The sequence below is a fragment of the Crassostrea angulata genome, chromosome 2 (assembly GCF_025612915.1).
Source record: "Crassostrea angulata isolate pt1a10 chromosome 2, ASM2561291v2, whole genome shotgun sequence".
Lineage (NCBI taxonomy): Eukaryota > Metazoa > Mollusca > Bivalvia > Ostreida > Ostreidae > Magallana > Magallana angulata.
The window spans coordinates 59,742,703-59,768,983 of record NC_069112.1 but is presented as its reverse complement, the minus strand read 5'-3'; the positions used below and the strand labels follow the sequence as shown (position 1 = coordinate 59,768,983).

At 34.6% G+C, this 26,281-nt stretch overlaps 1 protein-coding gene across 1 annotated transcript in view; it reads left to right on the top strand.

Moving 5' to 3' along the window:
• The window catches only part of LOC128174596 (neurogenic locus notch homolog protein 1-like), a 34,134-nt gene extending 8,095 nt beyond the window's left edge, over window positions 1-26,039 (top strand). The window contains exons 2-8 of the mRNA XM_052840110.1: window positions 13,763-13,862; window positions 14,279-14,452; window positions 15,040-15,153; window positions 15,506-15,619; window positions 17,010-17,123; window positions 18,364-18,588; window positions 25,801-26,039. Coding sequence (XP_052696070.1) covers window positions 13,763-13,862; window positions 14,279-14,452; window positions 15,040-15,153; window positions 15,506-15,619; window positions 17,010-17,123; window positions 18,364-18,588; window positions 25,801-26,039 — 1,080 coding nt within the window. The remainder of the gene's footprint in view (window positions 1-13,762; window positions 13,863-14,278; window positions 14,453-15,039; window positions 15,154-15,505; window positions 15,620-17,009; window positions 17,124-18,363; window positions 18,589-25,800) is intronic.
• Window positions 26,040-26,281: the final 242 nt, after the last annotated feature.

The following is a 26,281-nucleotide window of genomic DNA, read 5'->3' as shown; positions in this document are numbered from 1 at the left end:
AAAGGAAAAAGAAAATTCGCTCAGAAAATTTGGCGAAAAATGCAGGTATAAATCATAAATGATTGCTGTATATCATTTTATTTTGTTTACAATTTTATTAGTACAGAGAGATATAAAATTAAGCATCATTAAATTATTGTATTATTAATGGATTTTTTTTTATTTGGCATTCTATTTCCCACCAGGTCTTTCCACCCAAAATTATGAATCACAATCAACTGCAGCAGAGCAAGACAAAAGCTCAAGTTTTGAGGTAAAAATTACCAGACTTTTGATTTTCCTTTGTAAATGTTAAAACATCTTTATTACAGAAAAAGATTCATATTAAAATTTTATCTTTAGGCAGAAAAGCCAGACTGGTTGTGTAACTATCTTTCACAACAACAGCACTTTGAGAAACAAAGACTTACAAGAAAGCAACAAATGAAAATTTGGTACCAACAAAATAAAGAAAAGAAAAAACAGTATGAAAGAAATAGGTATCAAGATGATGAGAAGGCCAAAAGAAAAAAGCAGTACATGAGAGAACAATATTGTATTCCAGAGAATGCAGAAAAAAAGAAACAGAGTATGAAAGAAAAATACAGTATTCCAGAGAATGCTCAGAAAAAGAAACAGAGTATGAAGGAAAATTACAGTATTCCAAAGATTGCAGAAAAAAAGAAACAGAGTATGAAAGAAAAATACAGTATTCCAGAGAAATCTGAGAAAAAGAAACAGAGAACCAGGGAAAACTACAAGATTCAGGAAAAGGCACAAAAACAAAGAGAAGATGAAAAACAAAAATATCAGATACCAGAAACAAGAAAAAGGAAGAGAGAACAAAGTTTACAAAACTATCACACAAAGAAAGCTAAATCACTATCTAATGGTGATGGAGCACTTCAGAAATTTAGAACCTTATGCAAAGAATATCCGATTTATCCATGTGTTGTATGTGGACGGATTATGTTTCGTTCGCAGGTTCATAAATTTGTCAAGAAGAAATACAAAAAAACACAAATATCTACTTTACTGAACAGTCTTTCAGCAACCACTATGGAACATATTTGTGTTTTATGTGACAAGACCATGAAAAATGGCAAAATTCCAGCACAGGCCTTAGCTAACAATATGGATTTAAGTACTGTTAGAGCCGAATTAAGTGAACTTAATAAACTGGAGAGACACCTGGTATCTCCAGTAATTCCATTTATGAAAATAGTCAATTTGCCAAAACATACACAAAAAGGAATTCATGGACCAGTAATTTCAGTTCGCTCAGATATTACGAAAGTTACGACAACTTTGCCTAGAAACATTTCTGATGAATCGTTCATCAAGGTAAAACTGAAGCGCAAGTTGTGTTTTAAAGGCCATCATCTCTACCAGGAAGTACGTCCAAATAAAATCTTCAAAGCACTTGATTTTCTAAAGAAAACAAACCCACACTTTGCAGGTTAGTCATTTTTAGCAACTTATGGAGTACGAAGAAATTCCTTTTTTCCTTTATGATGAAAAATGGTACAAATGTTCTTTTTTTTCAGATATAGAAATTAAAGATGATATATTTAAAAGTGGAGAATATCTAGATGATAGTGAAAACTACTCAGCTGTAGATAGCAGTGGTAAGTTTTAAGTGTTTTAAAGAATGTCTTTACATTGTTAACATAAACTGAATGAACACATATGAAAAAATATTACAATGATAAAACTTAAGTAAATTATTTACAAAACAGGTGCTGATAAGGAGAGGGAATCTGAACCTGGAAATAATGACCACAATGAAAGCAACATCAATGCTGAATGTGATGGTAAAAACTATTGAACTGTTGTTTGGAAATCCATGTTTTAACAGAAGTCTTGGGGCACTTTGTTGGTGCATCAGAAGTAAACAGTTAAATAATGCCTTTTTGTTTTCAACAGATCCTGACACAGAGGAAGAAGAGTCAACAGAAGAAGCTCATGACTTTGCACCACCACTTGATACATCTCTTCAACCATCAGACTTAACACAGTATTATGCTGATCAAAATCCAAACTCCATATTTTGTATTGCCCCGGCAGAAGGAAACACACCTACAAAAGTCATCCATTCTGAAGGACAGGCATTTCCAATTCATTTCCCAAATGGAAAAAAAACATACACAGACAAACGCAATACGAAAATTTCAATGAAACGGTATTTCAACAGTAGATTGTTTTCAAGTGACCATAGATTTGCTAGTGATCCAGAATATATATTTTTTGCACAGTATACAGCAGAACTTGAGGAAATCTTTTCATCTGTTTCTATTGCAATGCGAAAATCAGTTGATTTGAGCCATTTGACCTCATCTACCTTCTTGGATTCTTCCAAAATGAAAAAGATGCTTAAAAAAGATGAATGTTACCGCTTTTTGCAGGCAGTTCGCGGTTCCCCAGCATACTGGGAAAAAACCATGCGAGATCTTTTTGCCATGCTTAAACAGCTTGGCATACCTACGTTTTTCATAACTTTTTCTGCAGCAGAAAGAAGATGGACAGAAATTATGGAAGCAATTTGTCTCCAGCAAGGCATTGAAGTTCCTAAAGACCCTGATTGGCAGCAGTACTACAACATATTGAATAGCAACATTGTAACTGCTACACGGATGTTTGATAAAAGACTTCATGATTTTATTAATCAAGTCATTATGAGTCCATCCAATCCTATTGGTAAGGTAACCGACATTTTTGGAAGAATTGAGTTTCAAGCAAGAGGTTGGCCACATTATCATGGACTAGTTTGGATTGAAAATGCCCCTGAATGGCAAAAATCCCCTGATAGTGAAGTCACAGCTTTTATTGACAAGTACATTTCTTGTCAAATACCAAATGAAGAAGAAAATAAGGAACTATTTGATATAGTTTCCTCAGTGCAACTACACAGTAAAGCACACACAAAAACATGCAAAAAAGGAGGAAAAGATTGTCGTTTTAATTTCCCTCGCCCATGCTCCTTGCAAACATTTATTGCCAGTCCACCCAAAGATGAAGACATAGAACCAAAACAATCAAATAATTTAAACAAAATGTCAAAAAACACTGCTAAAGACATTCTGAAAAATTTTTGGGATCTACTTACCGCTGAGTCGGACTTGTGCACAGCAGACATTTTGAGCCATGGTAACATTACCCAAGAGATCCTACAAGAGGCACTAAATGTATTGTCACAAAGACCTACAGTGGTTCACAGAAGAGAAGCCAAAGACTGTTGGGTGAATCCTTATAATCCTGCTCTTCTACATGCATGGAATGGTAACATGGATATACAGTTTATACTAGACCCGTATAGCTGTATTATGTACATAATGTCCTATATTACCAAGGCAGAAAAAGAATTGGGAGAGCTCATTAAAGCTGCCCAAAGAGAGGCAAGACAGAATAATGAAGAGGCAATACAAGAGCTCCGAAAGCTTGGAAATGTATATCTCACCCATCGGGAGATAAGTGTTATGGAAGCAGTCTACAGAGTTTGTGGTCTAAAGCTTAAACATTGTTCTCGAGACGTTGTATGGATTCCAACTGATACAGAAAATACCAGAATAACACTTCCTATGCATGTGATAAAATCCAATGCATCTCGTGGTGATGACAACATATGGATGACAAGCATCTTGGATAGATATCTAGCAAGGCCATTGACAAATGAATTTGCCAATATGTGTTTAGCAACTTTTGTATCAAGGTATAGAGTGATAGCAAACTCCACCCATACAGAAGAGGCAGATTTAGAAGAGGAATCAAAGACAGAGACTGGGAAAAAAATACGGCTGCTTCACAACATGGGTACAATTACAAGAAGGACCAAAAAGGATGCAGTCATTAGATATCCAAAGTTTTCACAATCCAAAGATCCTGAGAAATATTATTTTAATTTGTTGAGATTATATTGTCCTCACAGAGAAAATAGATTTCTTCCATCTGAGTATAACTCCTTCCAACAGTACTATGAAACAGGAAAATTAGGATTGACGTTAGTTTGTAATATTGTTAATGAAAATATGAAACAATTCCAAAAACTAACTGATCAGCTTGATGAGACTTGGTCCCTAATGAAAGACATGCCTCCACTGGAAGAAGCATGGGCTCAAGTGGCACCTAACTCAGAACAGGAAAGAATTGAAAATGAAGAAGAAAAGGAATTGCTTGATGATGAAGAATTTCTTTCAGCAGTAGACATTCCTGAAATGAAATCTACACCACAGACAAACAAGAATTCATACTCACAGAATGTGTACACGGAGCCAAATCCCAATACCATAACTGATGAAAAGCTTTTGCAGATGTACAGATTGCTGAATAAAGAACAAATGGAACTGCTCAATTTTATAAAAGAGTGGTGCTTGCAGGTGTTACACTCAAACTCTCATGACAATTTTCACATATTTCTGACAGGGGGAGCGGGAGCTGGAAAGTCTTTGCTCATTCACTGCATTTACCACATGGCAAACAAATTATTTCACAAAATACGTGAAACACCAGATGATGCCATTATTCTTAAAGTTGCTTACACTGGAAAAGCAGCTTTGAACATCAATGGTCAGACTATTCATTCAGCCTTTGCATTGAAGAAGAACATGAAAACACAGTATCAACCTCTTGGTGAAAATGATTTAAATACTCTACGAGCCAGGCTTTCAAACATTCAGCTACTTATTATTGATGAAATATCAATGGTCAGCAAAACGGTTTTGTCATATATATCGGGAAGACTAAACCAAATCAAATCCCTGCAGCAGAATTCAAAACCATTTGGAGGCATATCTGTTCTATGTGTTGGAGATTTCTACCAGATACCACCCGTGTTTGGCAAAAGTCTTCTTTGCGTTGACGCAGGAGCTCTTCCACAAGATCTGTGGACTTTGTTTAAAGTGCACAAATTACAAAAGATAATGAGACAGAAAGAGGATTTACTTTTTGCAGAAGCTTTAAACATAATTCGAACAAAGGATCGTGATGATCCCATGAATCAAGATGTGGAAAATCTCTTGAGAAGTCGTTTGGAAACTTCAAATTGTCCAAGTGATGCAATTCATATCTTCTCTACTAATGAACAAGTTCGTCATCATAACCTTTCCAAACTACATCAACTTGGAAAACCAATAATCAGCATGACAGCAGTTGACATATTACATTCATCAAGTGGTAAAGTGTTTCAAAGACAGACACCCTTTGAGAACTTAGATACCTGCTTACAATCTGAACTGAAACTGGCAATGGGTGCTAGAGTTATGTTGACAGTGAACATAGACACAACCGATGGCCTAGTAAATGGAACACTTGGAACAGTAATAGATATTGTTAATGGAAGTATGCCATACGGATTTCCAGAATACATTGTATTACAGTTTGACGATGAGCACATTGGTAATAATTACAGAATTCGTAATACTACACAACCGTGCGATGACAAATGTGTACCATTTAGAATCTTGTCCCAGAAAGTGCAGTATAAAACTGGATATATAACAAGATTCCAGTTCCCATTTACACTCTCTTGGGCTTGTACTATTCATAAAGTACAGGGACAAACATTCAAGGAAGTAGCAGTGTCGCTCAAAAGAGTTTTCAAGGGTGGAATGGCATACGTTGCACTCAGTAGGGTCACACATCTTGAGGGACTGCATTTACTTGACTATGACCCTTCTGTGATTTATGCTGATTCTAGTGTAAAACAATCTTTGGATCAGATGGAGGTTTTGTCACTCACAGACTCTGTCCTACAGCCCAATGAAAGAGAAGATAATTTCTTACTTCTACATCACAATGTACAGTCACTTAGAAAACATTTCCCAGATGTAAAGAAAATACTAGAATTCTACTCGCCTAATGTTTTTTGTGCTACAGAAACATGGCTTGGAGAAGACTCAAATCAGACATGTTATGATGTTGATGGATTCAATCTAGAATCTGTAAATAGTGTTCAGGACAGAGGGGCTGGAGCTGCTGTTTATATAAAAATTGGTACCACCTTCCATATTGTAAAAACTGATGCTAAGGATGACTATGAAATGATCTGCATTTTCTATCCCAAAATTAGCACGATGGTTGCTACTGTGTACAGGCACTGCAATGCCTCTCTTGCATCGTTTTTACATATACCACAGTGTTTGCTTGATATTTGCAAAACTAACAACATTCCTAAGATTGTTGTGCTTGGTGACTTTAACAACAGCACTGGTGAAATAGGTAGATCATTTCTATCACTTGAATTCCAGCAGGTAATCCATTCCCCAACAACCATTGCCGGCTCAACTCTCGACAACATTTTTATATGCAATATACCATCTTTCAAAAGTGGAGTATTATCGTCCTATTTTTCGTTTCATCTGCCAATTTATATTTCCATTAACATATGTGAAGTTCAGCATGTAAAAGCAGAAAAGAAAAAAACAAGTGTAAAAGCAGAAAAGAAAAAAACAAGTGTAAAAGCAAACACCAAAGTCCAGCCAATTGTTAAAAGGTATAAAAACCTTCAAAACAAAAAGCTTATTACTGATAAACAACAGATACCAGACAAAAGGAAAACAATTGTTGGATTTGAAGCCGATTCTTTCACGCCACAGTTTCCCTTACCCTATACACCTTTTATGACAACATTATACCAACATCTTGGTTTAGCAGCGAGAGTAGTGGATATGTGGTGTGGGAACAACAACACACTTCATCTTGTACAGTGGCTACAGACTGTTGGCTTCAATGTTGTTCCCACACTTGGTACCCAACAATACAGTGTCTCATGTGGCTATGTGGCAGCAAACACTGCATGGATATTTCATAATACCAACAACTGGTTAGAAGTTGAAATTCAACCTACGCTGGACAAATGCATTATTCATCAGTATAATTCTATAATTGGTATACCAGGCCATGAACCAACTTTTCTAATGGATACTCAGATTATCGAAATATTGGCCCATCTCCACAATGCCGAATCAAGTTCTTTGCCTTTTACATGGATTGATGGACCCATGCCCATTAATTTCTTCATTCTGGGATTACGTCGTTCCCTTTCTGGTAGAAAAACAAGGAAAGACTCTAATCTTCGGATTGCCATTGTCAACACAACTCCAACAGATTCATCAACAGTACTTTCAGGCGATCACTGGATTACAGTTGCATATAAACTTTGCTCTGTTTAATGTGTATGGTGTGTATCTGTTACATTATCACATTGATCCAATCTAAAATGCTGACAGTATGTATACTAAATAGAAATAAAAATTAATTTTATTTTACATCACATATGACACGTACATATATCACATATGACATATATCACATATCCTCAAGTCTCTGGCCATGAAGGGCAAGAAAGAGGCGGGTCAGCTCAATATACCATCTATCAGTACATGTAGCAAGATGTTTTGTTTTAAAATTTCCCTCCTATCTCTTAAAACTGATGGTCCATTTCAGGTTCTTCCATTTTGTTACAAATACATAATAAAGGGGAGACATGTGTTTTTTGTTAAAAAACAATACCCACTAGTTATGAGTGAAATTTTGAAAATTCTGGAAAATTCTAAAAAAAATAATAAAAATTCTTTTTTTGCTTGTCAGGATTTGTTGGATGAGTTTGCCCCCCCCCCCCCCACCGCCCACTTTCAAACACGATGCTACGTGCTTGGAAATTACTCATTTCTTTATTCCCCTCTTTAATAAACAAAACAAACTAACAAATATAACCGATCCAGATAAATACAATTACATGTATCAAAAATAAACTTAAAAAACAAACTACACATTCATCCTTCACCCACGATATTGCCTTTTCGATATTTGTCATCGTTGTAGACCCGTGTAACAATCTGTTACATTATATATGTAAGTAGGTGCTTGCACGACAAAGAACCCCTTGCTGATCTACATTTTCATTAACGCATAGAAAAAATATATTTTGATTTATTTTTGAATTTCTTTTGATGTAAAAAAAAAAAGAGAAGAAATTGGTTCTCAGTCTCTCTTTATGCCTGTTTGTTAGCGGTTAATCCAAGTTCATTTTGAATATCCTTTTGTAATTTAAAAAATGCGATGTAAATTTTTTTTCATGCAATATTTCGGATAAAGCAATGAAGAGTTGTTTCTTGAAATTTTATTAGACCATAAAATTGTAAAATGCTAACATTGAAAATTGTGCCCGATTTCTTTCTTTTTTTAAGGTAAAACTTTATTGATTAAAATGATTCTTTGAGACAAACAAATTGACATAATCAATAAGAGTTTGACAATCTCTAACTGCAGGTCTGTAGCTTTTAGTCAGAAAAAGAATCGGATGGACGACCTAGGACACAGATCGTCCATCCGAATTTCTTGAAAATTGTCCTTATTTTCGTACGCGGACGCAATACTCACCGAAACTAAATGGTTCTTATCTTAAGTTTTAACTGCTTTGAAAGGTAATATTGGTCTTCTGATAATTATGAACATGAATAATTAAATAAAAATTGTTAAAATTATAGTAAAATTACCGGCATCGGTCTTCTCCGTGCACGGATCTGGAAGGGGAAGGGTTCCAGACCCCCCCCCCCCCCCCCGACGAAATTTCTGTCAATTACGTGTACCTTATAAACTTACCAAATATGCCTCGGACATCCTTTGGCAAACTCAAATAACCGTCTGACTTTTCAACCCCCTCCCCGGAAAAATTTTCTGATCCGCGCATGTTCCCCCTCCTCGAAATACAAAATTATTCTTCAAAACCCCTTGTAAAATTTCCAGGATCTCCGCATATATACTAAGAGATTCATTGGCGCTTGCGTTCGATAAAAATGCGTGTAAAACGTTTGCCAATGGTCTTTTTACCTTCGTACCGGGCATAACCACAGTCCCACTCTGTGAATAAAATGCGGCGAATCAAACTAGAGACAACGTGTTAAGATCTGTATTTGCTTATAAACATGTAGTATCATCGTGCAAAATGCACTGTTCAATTATAATTTTTTTTTTACTTTACTTGTAAAATTTGTAATTTTTTCTCACAGTTTATTTCTTACAAAGTTATTTTTTTATTTAGTGACTGACACTTATAATTTTAGACTTTATATGTGATTTCAAAGAGACAGAGTGTCATGTCTCAAGGACTGTTAATCTCTTAAAACAACATTGTGCAATTATCAGATTTTCATTTCTTGGACATCAAAGACTCATTGAGTTTATTTACTTATTTTATATCTGTGAACCTTTCACTCAGCTTACTTATATCATTACCTGTCAATTGCAATTTATACTCATTGTTAAGATTCTTATAAATAGTTATGTACAATTGTCAATGCGCAGTCTGGAATACGGCGGCCAGCCCTGGCCACGTCCGACTCTCCCAGAGTCTTGAGTCCGGAGGCCACTTCTGGCCATATCCGACTTGTTTGTAACATGTCTGTCTGTTAAATTGTTATAATGTTGCCATCGTTGAGTCTCGTCCAATAATGTGGAATCCTGCATCAATTGCATCAATTTCTCTGGAACTGTATACTGGTGGACCTTCGGGAATATGGCAAACCCACCCTACGTTTTAGCTTACGGCCCACAGCGCGCCCCAACCTTTTACCTTATACACTTTACGCCAACATTCCCTCACCCGGTTCGTACTGCACACGACCGATGCAGATCCAGACGAATTCTCTATCACCGTAAAATCTACGCGGTCACAGAAATATAATACTTTGTTTCTCAGTGTTTACACATCTAATATTGTACTATGGTCAGCTATCAATTTTTTGTAATACGTCACAAGTATGACGCAGCTACGACGGAAAACCTAATCGTTGCTTGCAACGAGCTCGTCTCTAGTTAAAGTTATGTTTTTAAATAATGTACACATTTATGTATATTTTGTACATTCTTCCTGAATGTGATGTAATAGAATGTAACTAAATGTTTCTGAAACGTTTTCACTGCAACAAAGAAATAGAATACCAAATTAATCAAATGGTACGTTTTTCCTCACTCTCATATGTACATTACCGACCAGACCCGACGTAGCAGAAAGTAAACCACAATTAAACACTGGGTTTACTTCGGGCTTACTAGAGTGGACCGACAGTAAACCCAAAGTAAACCCAAAAAGTGAATCCGGAGTTTTGTTGGGGTTTACTCTGGTGTTTAGTTGGGTCTGATCAGTACTGTAGGTAAACATTTAGTTATAATAGTTAATTGACGAGTTACCCTTTTAATGAGTACAAAGTTGAGAATAACTATTTATACCAAATGGAATAAATGTGAAAAATACGGCGAGTGTTAGGCATGTGCCCTAATTATCGCCCGGTAAGAAAAGTAGCCAATTCGGAGCACACCCGATGATTTTATCGTATTGGGCTTTGACCGCTCTATCTTAGCAACAAAGTATATTAAATAGGCAATTTTCTAAACAATTGATTGAATAAGAATATATTTAAATTTTACTGTATTGCGCGTAACATCAGCTGCATGCGTTGTTCAAAGAAACGCGTCGCTCCATGACGTCAACGTACTAACTAATATACCTAGTCAAACAATCAGTACATGTTAATATCATTATACACGTCAAGGGAGTCTATCCATAACCATCACATTTCATATCTAATAAATTACAAGTTTGATCATTAAATTTTTAGTGTGATTTTGATATTATAATAATTCACCTATGACATTTATAAAAAAAAAATGAATATTAACAAATTTACCATATGTTGAAGTTAACATAGAAGTCTATGGGGAAAATTACATTTTTTAAATATATTTTTTTAGTTCAAGTACTTTTCTCACATTTCTCTTGGTAAAAAGTTGCAAAAGCTTTCCCTTTCTTCGAATATGCTAAAGAAATTCATAATTTACCATACATATTTTCAAAAAATGTTTTTTTTTAATTTCCCAAAGGGCGGACAACTCAAAAAAAAACTTCCTTCCTCTGGCTTCCAGTGTCAATACCATTCCAGATACAGACTTTTTCAGCACCTATGTTTCAGCCTATGCTGTGGAATCATTAACTTTCGTTGGGGCCAATTTTCGTGGATTGCTTAAATTTTACAGCTTCGTGGGGACGTAATTTCGTGTATTCTCTCAAACATACAGAGGAAATATGACTTTATTACCCTAATTTATAAATTCGTGGAGGATGTTCATTCGTTGATGAGAGGTACCCACGAATTCAACGAAAATTGAGCCACCACGAAATCTAATGATTCCACAGTATACGTTGTCTCCGATTTTAACTACTTATATAAACTTATATACACTTTTCTTAGCTTATATCCCCTTTCTCAGCTTGCGTACACTGGTCTCAGCTCATGAACACTTCAGGTATCGATTGAATTAGTGAGAACCGATTTGGACGACGTAAGACCAAAAATCAGCACAATTTTATAACCGCTTCGCGAGTAATAATTCTGTTTAAAGTCCACCCTCCTGTGACGTCATACATTTTACATAAACCATGAATTCATTAAAATTCTTGCAAGTAGATTTGTAATTTCTATGTTATGATAGGTGCACATCAAAAACTCAAATCATTGTTTACTTGGAGATATTTAATAAGCGTTTTTCATCCTTGTATTCGACATAATTCAATAATGACAAAGGGAAATAACTCTTTTCTTCTTTTCTCTGAGTGATATATCTAAATGCTATAATTTTTCTAATGTAAACAATTTTTTTCTTTTTTTTTAAATTAATTTTAGTTTTTTAGCAAAGTAAGCAATTAAATTTAAATATACAAACAAGTATCCATCCACTTGTATTTAATTTTTAAACAAAAAAAGTGTGATTTTCAGATGATAATTTCAGCCTTTGGTTTTTATTACCTTACATCTTAAATAGTATGGATAAATATATATTTTATTGATTTTTTGATGAAATTCAAGTCCACTAAGTTAAAAAAAAGTTATGTTTTTAACTTTGAACCCATGATTTTGTAGGTACGGAGTTACCTTAAAGTGTAACGTTCAGACACTTTAATTATTTACCATTAATGCGGTTTTCAGCATAAAAAAAAAACTGCTGTCACATTGAAAAAAATTGATTAAGCAGCCATTTATTGCAGCCACGCAGGTCGAAGCAGCTGGCAGAAAATTTGTCAAATCATCAAAGTACTGTGAGCAGTCGAGCAGAATAAAAAACAACTTTGTAATCTCTTTATAATATCGATACCAAGATGATTGATGCATAAATGAAATTGATGATTAAAAACTGTTGACGCAGTAAAGCATGTTTAACTGAAATCAATAAATTTTGTCGACCAGTTTAACAAAAGTGAATAAATTGTGTGGATTGGCTACGTGATATGAAACATAAAATGTCTTTTATGCAAGACATTTTGTTTACATCGAAAACGCACACAAACCTGAAAATTAAGCCAGATTTTTTCATTTCTTCTAGCATCCGTCTAATAACCCAACAATTGAAATAGATATTTTTTAAATGGTAGTCTCGACCCATTTGACCATGAAATAGGATATGTGAATTCGCTATTTAAATATTCTGGATATATTCAAAAAATCACCGGATGAATCTCTACCATTCCGTCAATTGAACGGGAACTGAAATGTGACTGCTTGGCATATATGTGCCATTCAGTCACATTGCCAGACCATTCAGTTGACTGTATGGCAGAGTGTCATCATGTGAATAGTATACATGTATAACAAGATACGATATTGTTGCGACGACGAGTGGGTCTTCCGTTTGATTATTAGTTAATAATAGGGTTGAATTGAAACGTTAACATTTGGTACGAGTTACTATATTCATTTCCTATTTAAAAATGTGTTGGTCCCACAATGCAAAATTAAGATTTCAGGAATAAGGTCATTTTTGAATTTCAATATCTCTGCAATGCGTTGTCCGATTTTAAAACGGTTTTTATTTTTGTATTCAGTACAAACATGTCTACAAAACGTATATGCTTTAAAATTCCAAACATTGGAATTTTGGAAACACTTTCGGCGACGACAAGAACTGACGAACGGCCTGCTTTTATTAAAATATGATAAGTTTAAAACATATTCCGATGGAAAAAAATGTAAATTATAAATTTGAAAAATTTATAAAACAGTATTTTCCATAAATGCTGTTTTAGCGGACTGGAAGTGACGGACGATCGTGGTTTTACCTTATCGGCCCTAGGAATTCAAAAATCTATCATTCCTGAAACTTTCAATTTTCTATCTTCAATCATTTTTGAGAAATAGGGAGAACAAAATAACTTTTTACAAAATAAAAACAAATATAACAGCCGACCGGAAATGACGTCATCAACAAAAATGTGCGTTATAAATAACCTTGAAATTTTGTATTATTCGTGACAATTTCATAAAAATTCGTTGTAGCATATTCGAGATATTCAAGTTTTATGAAAAAACTTAAGAAATAATTTAGTGAAAAATAGAGAAAAAGAAACCTAACGAAAACAATAGACTCTTCCGTTGGAAAAGGAAGACCCTAATAAAACATATTGTACATGTACTTAGTACAAAGAGCATCCCTTCATGTTATAAATACATAGACTGATAAAATATTTGATGGAGGAATAAGTGTAACCGATTACGACTTCTGTCACACACTTCGAAGATTTAGAATGAGTATCATATCAATTGGCAGGCGGTTCAAAATTTGTCATCTGAGCGGACCACTTTTAAACGTTCAAAACTCCGTTGCATACAATTTTTTAATAAGCAAGCAAACAAACATATATACAGTACATTTAGATAAACACTTCAAAAATTGAAGTAGTTTAAATAAATTACACTTACAGTAAACTCTCGTGTTCATCAATGTTTTATTTTGGTAGGAGCTGGCTGGAGCTTGTTCGAACTCAACCTGTGAAATCAACCAGACATGTAAACACAAGAGATATTCTGAGGATAAATTCTTTGAATGTGTTTTGTCAGGTAAAATCATCCGGTACCTTGCTTTAAAGGTATCCATTAAAAATAAACATGTGTTAATGGTATCCATTAAAAATAAACATGTGTTACATTTACATAATTGGTTTTCCTTAGGCATATTGACAAAACCTCAAGTGTCAAAGAGAGCTAAATTTTTTTTAACAAAATACGTATCATGTATTATGTTTATGTTTTAATTTAACACAATATACTATAATACTTCCAGGAGTATAAATTAATAGATATAAATATTTATCAAACTAACTGTAAGTTGAGGAAAATATCACAATAGACTAGAAAAATTAACAACATTGTCGTGCCTTTTTTGTAAAAGTAAAATGTAGCCTCTTATCTTAGGTATTAATCATATTAATTTCAGTGTAAGATTACATTGTTTTTTATTTGCCTTTATACATAAGATTGTGGAATACCCGATCAAAACGGAATAAGTTTGAGTTCAATAAAACGTGAGGACGCCATTGGCCTACACAGGAGGATACACGGCTCGTGTGCTGACGGATACTCCCAGTCTGGTTCAGGGCGTCTGAACTGTCAGTCAAACGGAGAGTGGAAATACAACATTGTCTGTGAAGGTGAATATGCTAAAATGATACGGGAGGAAGTAAATTATTCATGCTTTAGTTTTGAATGATAAATGGTATTTTAAATGCATGTAAATGAAACCATGAATTGATTTTTTTTTTGGTTTCAAGAACACACAATGTAAAATGAAACGGGTTTACTAATTTTTTCGATATCACGAGTACTGAGCCACGTTCATGGCACCAGCAATGCCAACGGTTTAGAATAACGCAGTGAAAGAGTTATTATGCATAGTTATATTTTGCAAATAAAATGATAGGCAATTGAAATGTTCCAAAAAACATGAAATAAAACACGTACAACTGAGCAAAAAATTACGTACTAAAGAATGTATAACATCTTTAAAGGACATATCTTTTCAAAATGAAATACGTAAACCATGGAAAAAACAATGCATTCATTTCTACAGGTATGATTTTTGAAAACAATTTTGTTTACTGTAGTATGTTATGTTTTACTTAGACGGTAAAGTTAGGCATCGGCTGTCATGTAAATGCATGTAGCGAACATCCACGTTCCCATTAAGAAAATTAGCAGTTGATTGATTCATTGTAACCATTTAAATATCTCATGCAAGATGTTGATGAGTGCCAGGAAGACCCTTGCCTCAATGGAGCCAAGTGCACAAACACACCCGGCTCATTCACCTGTACATGTGACGCCGGTTGGACCGGGATAGTTTGTGATGAAGGTAAAGAATGTTTGATGTTAACATGATTATCAATAAAAAAACAATGCACTGAAAGCCTAAAATGTTTGTTCTTGTAGTTCTATTTTGGTGGTTGTTTTTTTTTAAAGATCAATTTTTATTTCTGTTCAATCAGCTTTAAAACGTGAGATGCAAAATATTGTCAAGGTAACCATATGGTTAAAGAAGACAACAATTGATACTCCGGCTCTAGTATGTTATGTTATACTTAAACGACAAAGTTAGGCATCAGCTGTCCTGTCAACGCATGTAGGACACGTCCGCGTTTCCAATAAGAAAATTTGCAGTTAATTAAATCATTGTAATCATTTAAATATCACCTAAATATTTCAAGATGTTGATGAGTGCCAGAAAGACCCTTGCCTCAATGGAGCCGAGTGCACAAACACACCTGGCTCATTCACCTGTACATGTAACGCCGGATGGAGGGGGAAAGTTTGTAATGAAGGTAAGGAACTAGAAATTGTGTTACGTCCTACATTTTAAATGTGGAAACATATGTTTTAAAATGTCGAGATTGTCAACAAAATTTGGTACATTTATATGTTCTTTCTCTTTTAAGTAGACGCTTAAGTAAATCCTTAAAGGGAAAATTAAAACAGATTTTCTTGTGAAATTTCTCGCTGTAAAATAGGATATATGTAAATGTGTATCTACGGTTAACTATATTTATTCTGTTGGGAAGGGGGGCTTTTTTGCCAAAATTATTCAGCTGAAGATATTCTATTGCAAAGTTACGTACATCAAGAAAAACAAGCATTCTGAGAGTATTGCATAAGCAATACACGTCCCCTACCGGTTTGTATTATTCTATGAAAGGTTCCAAGCACACAACTATTTCAGAGCTATTGTAAACGAGATGTCATGCTTTAATCAGAGATAAAAGAACAGAGGAAATTAAAACTATATAGTTGATATAGAAATTAAATAGGAAATAGGTAAAATAATACTCTTTATTTCATCTCCTGTAATTTCGCCAAGTCTATTCTGTATTCGCTGGTAAAAATTTGTGAAAACAATGCACTGTTATGCACAATATCATTTCTTACCGTCTTCTGTACCCCGAATCAAACGAAACTGTTAAACAGCCCAACCCGACAACGAACCCGATTGTAATAATACTACAAAAAAACCCTGCCGATTAAATTTACAACACAATGTTTGACACTATTTTATAGAATTTATTTGTTTGTTAGAAATGATAAAAGGAATGGTACAGGAAAAGGAATGGTACAAGTAACGCACGATATTATTACTGACTACATACTGACCTCGTTTATTCAGGTACACACCGAACCCGATAACGAACCCGAAAATTAAAAAAATGGAATATAAAAAATTAATTTTCTCGAAAATATGTCAATCAGACGCTACAAAAGTGTAAACTTGATCTGTAGTTTGACATTTTGAAGCTGCTCAGCAAGTTTCATATTATTCCTCAAATGCATAAAGAAAAAAAGTGTGGAAAACTGAAGTGGGACAGACAGACGGACGGACAGACAGACGGACAGACGGACGGACGCAGAGGAAAGCTATAGTCCCCTCCGGTGAAACCGGTAGAGGACTAATAACGAATTATGCGAAGTAAAAACACCTTCTTAACAGACTAGTTCAAAATATACATTAGAGCATTGCTAGTATTGTTTAGATTTGAATTATATTTATGATGCTAGTATATTCAAACACATAGCCTAACATTATAATTTCTCCTTAAACAATGATTAGGATGCGCTTTGTAAGACAGTAATATACATTCTCCTTATTTAATACCATGTTTCTTTTAATGTCCGACTTATGAAACTATAAGTTATTATATTTTACCTCATAAACTTTTGAAGATATTAATGAGTGTCTGGACGATCTATGTCACAACGGAGGAAGATGCAGTAACAACGATGGATCTTTCACGTGTACATGCGCAGGTGGATTCACAGGGGAACTCTGTAATGAAGGTAAACTCACTCTTTCTCTCTCTCTCTCTCTCTCTCTCTCTCTCTCTCTCTCTCTCTCTCTCTCTCTCTCTCTCTCTCAAATTATAATAGTTGTAAAATTGATATGCAATTTAAAAGCCATTAATGTAATGTACATGAGAATCAGAAAGCAAAATACGAAACTTGCGACTATGACTGCTGTGTTGACTTTACACAATGAAATTGCAAGTAACAGAAGGGAGTTAAATAATACAAAGAGTAGGTGGATGGGGCATAGTAGACTATAAACCAGTAAGCTTCTGACGTGTGATGTTGCAATATACGCTCGGTATGGAAGGTAAACCATTTACAGAGAAATAAGTTTTGGGAGGTCTAAAAAGCTGAAAATCAAGAGAAATTGGCAAATAAAAGTGTTGAATCTCAGAGAAACCACTTTGCTGATAAATGCACTGGCTATTAATTTTCACAGAAAAATAGTGATTGGCCGTACAAGAAGTAAAAGGTATCTGTGCTGAATGAAAACGTGGGAATTCTAGTTACATGTACAGAAAACTCACATTCCCTAGATACAGTGAATTGTATGAAAAAATATCCTCCTGTCACCTTTACTTTGTTGCGAAATTGTAAATAGGAGTCAAATGCAGATAATAAACAGTACACAAATGTAGGCGGGGCCTTTAGGCTCTACAACGTTCGATGACGCTATAGCTTAGTTTAAAGGAAACAGGATTTCTACCGTGAATATATAAAGTGTATTATCAGGTATGCATATTTTTATTATTTTGTTTTGTTTTAATTCAAACCTTACTTTTTGTATTCATAACCAGTTTACAATGTTCAACACTGACGCAATTGAACACCTTTTTTTTCGAAAATGATTCAATTATTTTTATTACCATAAAAAGAAACATTTCGCTTTTTCAAAACTAACTAAATGTTTGTTGTGTGAAAAATGCTATAACAAAAGTAGGACGATTTAAAATGTGAATTTACAAAAATATTCCTGTTATACTTGTTCCTTCAAATTAAATAAATCCATTTTTCAGAATTTTTAACTTGTTGATACGTCATAGGAAGCACCATGACATAACATCTTGATGCTGAAAAGTGTTGAATACAAGTCAATTGGGTTTCAACTGAAATTGCATATTTTCAATTACAGCTCTATCTTTTAAAGGAAACTTTTCTAACAATTATTATAGTGAATAAAATTTTCTTATCATTATCAAAAATGTATTATTTCTTGTAATATCGTTGACAGTTCTCACGAATATGGCATTAGATAAACCTGCCGACCAGTCATCAACAAAAGCTGACTATATCGCCTTGTATGCAGTGGATGGCAACAGAGGAACAAATAATGTTTTAGACAAGTGTACAAACACAGGTGATGGCGACACCAATCCCTGGTGGAGGGTGGATCTACAGGCGGTGTATTACATCACATCTGTCAGAATACTCAACAGAGGAATTGATCAATACGGAGGTAAGTGTAAAAAGTAAAAGCATTGTAAATTGAATCGAAATATAGTAAATCAAGAGAATACTGAAGTTTTGATTTTGGTTTTTATGTCCAAACCTTTGATCAAATAAGTGAAATTAAAATGGTTAACCCCCCCCCCCCCCCTTCCCAAAATAAAATGATTGTCGATCTGGGTGTTGTTTTTTTGTATTCTCTGCAAATAGAAAATGTATAATTGGTATTATTTTGCAATAAAGTAACACGATAAAGAAATAATTGCGTGAACAATTACCTGATGACATACATGAATGGGACAATATATCACCTCAGTTTATAGAGTCAGAATATTTGGATAGGATTGAATGAGATTTTGAATACGCTCGTACGTATTTTCAAAATCACAACATTAAAGATACAGTTTTTATAACATGTTATAAGGAATTCGAGAATCCTTTGGCTCTAACCCCCTTTATTATATACTGTACTAATGAGTATGAGGAATACACCCGACACACACGTTATATAAAATGTAAGGGGGTTTAGTCAGGAACAGAAAATTAATTTTACAGCGGTGATTCGTATGTAATCGCTTTTGTTTTTAAAATGACAATACATATGTACTTTAACAATGATTTTTCTAAAAGTTAACACAGGTTTATGGTTATAATACTAATGATGCCAACAAGTTAAGTACTGCTGATGTTAATCTCCTTCCTTCTGAAATAGTATGACAGCTCTGTGCATTTCTCATTTGGAATCATGGAAAACGTGTATCACATTGTTAAGAGTTTTAAGCCAATTTTCATTGTCTAGCATAGATATAAAAGCATTTCTAAACATAGATGTACAGTTAACTATATAGAATTCAGAAACTGCATTTGACAGGTGTGATACATGTACACGCAAACTCTTTAATTGTACTTAAAATACTTAAGACTTAAAGTATGTATCTACAATGATTACCAATCCAATCAGTATGTACCATACATATAATAAATCCTCATGTTTACTGACCCTCTAAAAATGGGGGCATAACTCATGTAATGGCAAAGTTTTACATGTTTACATGAACAAAGACATAAAAAAGTATTGAACACATGTATATTTTTTATAAAATTTAAACTTCATTCTAATGTTTGATTTATACCTTAAATTTTTTATTGCCTTAATGTCAACTCTTTTTACAATAATTGTTTGAAAAAAATACTACTATGTGAATATATATGAATGAAAGAATGTTTTAAAAGTGTTATGGATTGATTTGTCATAATTTTTATATGAAAAAACATGCAATTTTCATGTGAATTTAGCATACTTTTATATAATTTTGACACTAAATATCTTATTGCATGTAAAACATGCCCCAAAAAATCGCATTAAAATTACACAATTTTCATGCAAATATCATGGGAACTTATTCGCATGAGAAACTTTTCATCGGATTCTTGCATGATTTTCTAACGAAAAGTAACACGCATGAAAATCGTGCCAGCCACGTTCCCTGTGTAGGAGTCTGCCTCAATGAGGGGGTTAAATTTTAATATAGGAATACAAAGAAAATTTGTTTAAAAAACCTTATCAAACACCAATCGGCCAGAATACTGTTACTTGTGTAGAAGCATTCTCAAGTAGTGCAGATTTAACTTTGTTAAAATCATGATACCCGGGTAGAGTAGCACTTTATCTGTTCAAACTATTTTTTCAAAACCACCATTATTGTTCCATCCAAAACTTTTTGAGGGAGTTTTCATTCTCCGGACATCATGCTCTGTAACACCTTTAGGACTAAATCATGCATTTCTAAATTGTTTCTGGTGTTGCTAGTTGTCCGATAATCTAATTATTTGGTCGTGAATCAGTTCGCTAAGCATTACCTAAGCATTAAAGAATCCAATTGCTGTAAGTACATGTATAATACACGAAATGAAGGATTGTAGATTTTTGGGTGTCAAACTCGCTCTCATAATACACGAACGAGTTCGTCATCTAGAACCGCATATCATATTTGTACGCTGTATTATGACATTGCAAATTTTGCTGTTTGTGATTTTTTCCAAATTGTTTTGCGATTGAAATATTTTTGTTGTTTTAAAACTTCCATTGCCATCACATAATTTGTTTGCAACATTACATCTTATACTGTCCTAGCTGACCAATCTTAACAAGAGGCCCAGAGGCCACATCGCTCACCTGAGCAACAATTGCCTTAATTCTGATCAAATAAGCATTACAGTATCAAACTATCTTGACAACTAAGTACAGTAGATCTTGCTAAAAAGAATTGAAAATCTGCCAATTTTTATCCACCTCTTTCTTTTGGTAAAGATTTTTCTCTATTACTATATACCCCCCCCCCCCCCATTTTGTGGCCCCACTTTTCTCTAGGGTATCATGGTTTCATCAAACTTATATCTGCATAACCTGTGCTTTCACACTAACTTTCCCAGAATATTTTTAAAGATTTTCTCTATATATTCATATGTAAAAATTCAAACCGCCATCACGGCCCCACCCTACCACTAGGGACTGTGATTTTGAATTTTCACTCCCCGAGGATGCCTCTACACAAGTAAAAGCTTTTCTGGCCAAATGGTCTTTAAAAAGAAGATTTTTAAAGATTTTCTCTATATATTCCTATGTAAAAATTCATCCCCCACTGTGGCCTCACAATACCACTGGACTATTATTTTAACAAACTTGAATCTATACGATTTGGAAATGCTCCCACTCAGATTTGGGCTTTCCTGGCCTAATAGTTTTGAGAAGAAGTTTTTTTTAGAGATTTTCTCTATGTATAAAAATGTATCCCCATTGTGGCCCCACCCTACCCCCAGGGACCATGATTTGAACAAACTTGAATCTACATTATCTGAGGATGGTTACCAGCCAATTTGAGCTTTCTTGGTCAAATAGTTTTTGAGAAGAAGATTTTTAAAGATTTTCTCTATATATTCCAATGTAAAACTTGATCCCCCATTGTGTCCCCACCCTACCCCCAGGGACCATAATTTGAACAAACTTGAATCTACACTACCTGAGGATGCTTTCATTTAAATTTGAGCTTTCCTGGCCTAATAGTTTTTGAGAAGAAGATTTTTAATATATATATTCCTATGTTAAACTTGATCCCCCCATTTTGGCCCCACCCTACCCCCAGGGACTATGATTTGAACAAACTTGAATCTACACTATCTGAGGATGCTTCCATTTTAATTTGATCTTTTCTGGCCTAATTGTTTTTGAGAAGAAGATTTTTATAGATTTTCTCTATATATTCCTATGTAAAACTTGATCCCCCGATTTTGGCCCCACCCTACCCCAGAGGACCATGATTTGAACGAGCTTGAATCTACACTACCTGAAGAAGATTCCAATTTTAATTTGAGCTTTTCTGGCCTAATAGTTTTTTAGAAGAAGATTTTTAAAGATTTTCTCTATATATTCCTTTGTAAAAATTCATCCCCCTATTGTGGCCCCATCCTACCCCCGGGGACCATGATCTGAACAAACTTGAATCTACACTATCTGAGGATGCTTCCACTCAAATTTGAGCTTTCCTGGCCTAATAGTTTTTGAGAAGAAGATTTTTAAAGATTTTCTCTATATATTCCTAGTATGTAAAACTTGATCCCCCAAATGTGGCCCCATCCTACCCCCGGGGACTATGATTTGAACAAACTTGAATCTACACTACCTGAAGATGTTTCCGATTGAAATTGAGCTTTTCTGGCCTAATAGTTTTTGAGAAGAAGATTTTTAAAGATTTTCTCTATATAATCCTTTGTAAACTTGATCCCCCAATTGTGGCCCCACCCTACCCCCGGGGACCATGACTTGAACAAATTTGAATCTACACTACCTGTGGATGCTCCCATTTTAATTTGAGCTTTTCTGGCCAAATAGTTTTTGAGAAGAAGATTTTTAAAGATGTTCTCTATATATTCCTATGTAAAACTTGATCTTCCAATTGTGGCCCCACCCTACCCCCGGGGACCAAGATTTGAACAAATTTGAATCTACACTACCTGTGGATGCTTCCATTCTAATTTGAGCTTTTCTGGCCTAATAGTTTTTGAGAAGAAGATTTTTAAAGATTTTTCTATATATTCCTATGTAAAACTTGATCCCCTTCTTGTGGCCCTTCCCTACCCCCGGGGACCATGATTTGAACAAACTTGAATCTACACTACCTGATGATGCCTCCACACAAGTTTTAGCTTTTCAGGCCAAATAGTTTTTGAGAAGAAGATTTTTTAAAAAAAATACCAACAAATTTTCAATAATTCTCAATTATCTCCCCTTTAAAGAGGGCGTGGCCCTTCATTTGAACAAACTTGAATCCCCTTCACCTAGTGGTGCTTTGTGCCAAATTTGGTTGAAATCTGCCCAGTGGTTCTTGAGAAGAAGATGAAAATGTGAAAAGTTAACAACGACAACGACGACAACGGACAAATTGTGACCAGAAAAGCTCACTTGAGCCTTTGACTCAGGTGAGCTAAAAAGTGCTCATTGATTTTGCCATTGCAATTTGCAGGTTACAATTCATTTAGGCTTACTAATGAAATTACGTAGTTGTTAGAATATATGAACAGGTACTTGACAACAATTGGCATTAGGCATGTTAAGTTTTTATCTGGGCTGCTGTATATATGCTTTATCGCGAAAACAAATGAGGTTTGCATGAAGGTTTTTTGTGGGATATATTTTTCCAAAGTAAAATCCCATGGAACTTTTAAATTCAAATATCTAAAAAAAAATCAAAATATTTCATTTTTCCCATAAATTAATTTAGAATTCAAATTAAAATCCACTGTTTGATACATCCTAAACTTTGGTCGATAGTACATGTATGTTTGCATTGTATGTCCATTCGGAAAAGGTCCATTCCACTGTTATACACATATAATAGAAACGGGGAAACTAAGAACGCGGGTTGGCTAATAAAGGAAATTGTAGTTCGAATTTATTACTGTAGAATCATTAGATTTCGTTGTGGCTCAATTTTCGTGGATTTCGTGGGTACCTCTCATCCACGAATTTACATCCTCCACGAATAATATATAAGGGTTATAAAGTAATATTTCATTTTGTAGGTATAAGAAAATACACGAAATTACGTCCCCACGAACCTATAAAATTTCAGCAATCCACGAAAATTGGCCCCCACGAAAATTAATGATTCCACAGTATGCATCGGAGAACTATAGCTCCTGGTTTGGTTCAGGTAATGTATAATTTTTTTCAATGATGCATTTCTCTTTATTTTGCATGTTGGAGTTTTAATTGGGTAATACAACTTTTGAAAACAAATAAAGCATTTAAACTGTTTAAATGTTGCCACTGATGCCCTGTCAAAGATTCGTAACAAAACAAGTTATGGCAGCTTTGAATGTTAACTTTGTTTCGGTATTGTGCAGAAGTTTACCATACTGGGAAACGATGCTTTCGTGAGCACCATACTGATTTTACCCAATTACATATAAGGCCATAAAATCACCTTTTCAACTCTTATACTCATTAAAAATACAGATGATAATTTTGAGAAATAAAAACCACTTTTCAACTCATATACGTAAATAATGATGCTAATTTTAAATAAAAACACAAGAAAAAAAGTTATAACGTTGCACTTACGAATTCTTGAAAATAAAATGCGCAAAACCATGCGCACACAGCCATTAAAAATGTTTACATCTGGCCGATCACTGGCCATCAGACATCAGAAAACCGTTACTGTGTATGTTATTCAAGAGTATATGGTACAAAAATCGCTAGTTTTTCTTAAAAATGGGTTTAGAGAAATTTGAAATGCATGTTCAATCCATTGCATACAGTAAAGATATAATACGTGTCCATAAAATGAAAAAAAGCTATGAACTAATTGTGTATATCAAAAGAAATGTGTGAATACATGCAAAATACACGTAGCCTGAAAAGAAAACGAAATGTCTGACTGTACACAAGATGTCGTTTCAGATAAAATATCCGATGGCGTGTTCGGTTAGACTTGCATATAGAAACATGTGCCTGAGATAATAGAATTAATACCTGAATAGAAAAAAAATGAGTTGAACAACTTTATAACAGTCGATAACTGTCCAGACATTAGGAGTGAAAAGCAATTTTTTTTCACAAAGATTATTATATTCTCCTGTAATGCATCTTCGCTAGCCAAGGGTTTTCGGTCCGCTTTGCTCCCCATAAACCCTTGGCGGATTTCATTACGAAAACTCGGTGATGTGGTGGCGCTATCTAGTGAGCAACTTGAGTTGCGCCCCTTGCATATTTACATTTTAATCGAATTAAACAACGGGTTTTATATACACTACGGCATTAATATAACTTGAAAACATGTTGACTACCGAATATCGGAGCATAATTAACGATGCTATTAAATACGAATTAAGTTATAACCATGGGAAAGCACGGAATGTTTTATTCGTAGTGTTTTGTAAGGATCTGTACCGGGAGTGAAAAAGTCTCCAATTTATATGAAAGCTTTTATGTCATAAAACCAGGTATCGTTGTCGTGAATAATGTGAACCAAACAAATAAGATAAAACAGAGCTCATTGAACCTTTAAAAGCAATAACCATAAGCAGGAACGAATATACTAACAGGATAGGCAACTTCTACATTCGCCATGTTTACTTCCCATGCATTTACGCGAGCCTTGACAAGTTTGCAGAACTACGTATAATCCCAGTAAAATATATAGGTTTTTAAAGCGATCTGGTTAGACCATCGTTGGGGAGGCACTGTACTCGAGAACTTGTGCCTCAACTTGTTAAAAGCACCGAAAGTTTTACCAAAGATCACACATGTGTTTTCTTTTAAAGTTTATATTTACAAGCACTGCGATTGGATCAGCTACTCGCAGCTGCAGCCAATCATAAAACGGAGCTTGTCACCGAGTTTTCGTAATGAAATCCGCCAAGGGTTTATGGGGAGCAAAGTGGACCGAAAACCCTTGGCTGGCGAAGATGCCTGTAATGATGCACATGTATGTTACTTTTAAACTTTTTATCGCAAAAAGTAAAAGGCTTCAGGCCACGACCACCTCATTATAAAAGCAAGCACACCATTCACAAAACTTTTTATTTTATTAACAGAACTGTGTAAAAAGTGAAGCGTATTGTTCAAAAAGCATAATGAACTGATCCGTGCAACTGGTGTAGAAGCTTGTTCTTTTGTTATGTACATATCCTAAATGACCATAATTTGACTTTTATTTAGATGTGTCATTCCGGCTGCAGGATGTTACCGTCACTGTAGGGCTGACAGAATTTGATGTCAACACTCCCTGTGGTTCCTTTGCTGGTCCCGGTACCGCGTCACAGCTGGTCGTCATCGACTGTCCCACATTACCACGGGGAAGATTCGTTAAGATCTCCAAGATAACTGAGGCCCTCACTCTTTGTGAAGTTGACGTGTTTGGTGTCCCCGTCTTATCACCAAATAATTTCGTGTTATAGATGAAAAGTTACCGTATAGAAATACATGCATTTGTTTGTGCATCCCGAATAATTAGGTCTTTCCACCTTTCAGGTGAAAGACCTTTTGTATTTCTTATGTTTTTTATTAGGTCTTTCCACCTTTCAGGTGAAAGACCTTTTGTATTTCTTATGTTTTTTATTAGGTCTTTCCACCTTTCAGGTGAAAGACCTTTTGTTTTTCTTATGTTTTTTATTATTAGGTCTTTCCACCTTTCAGGTGA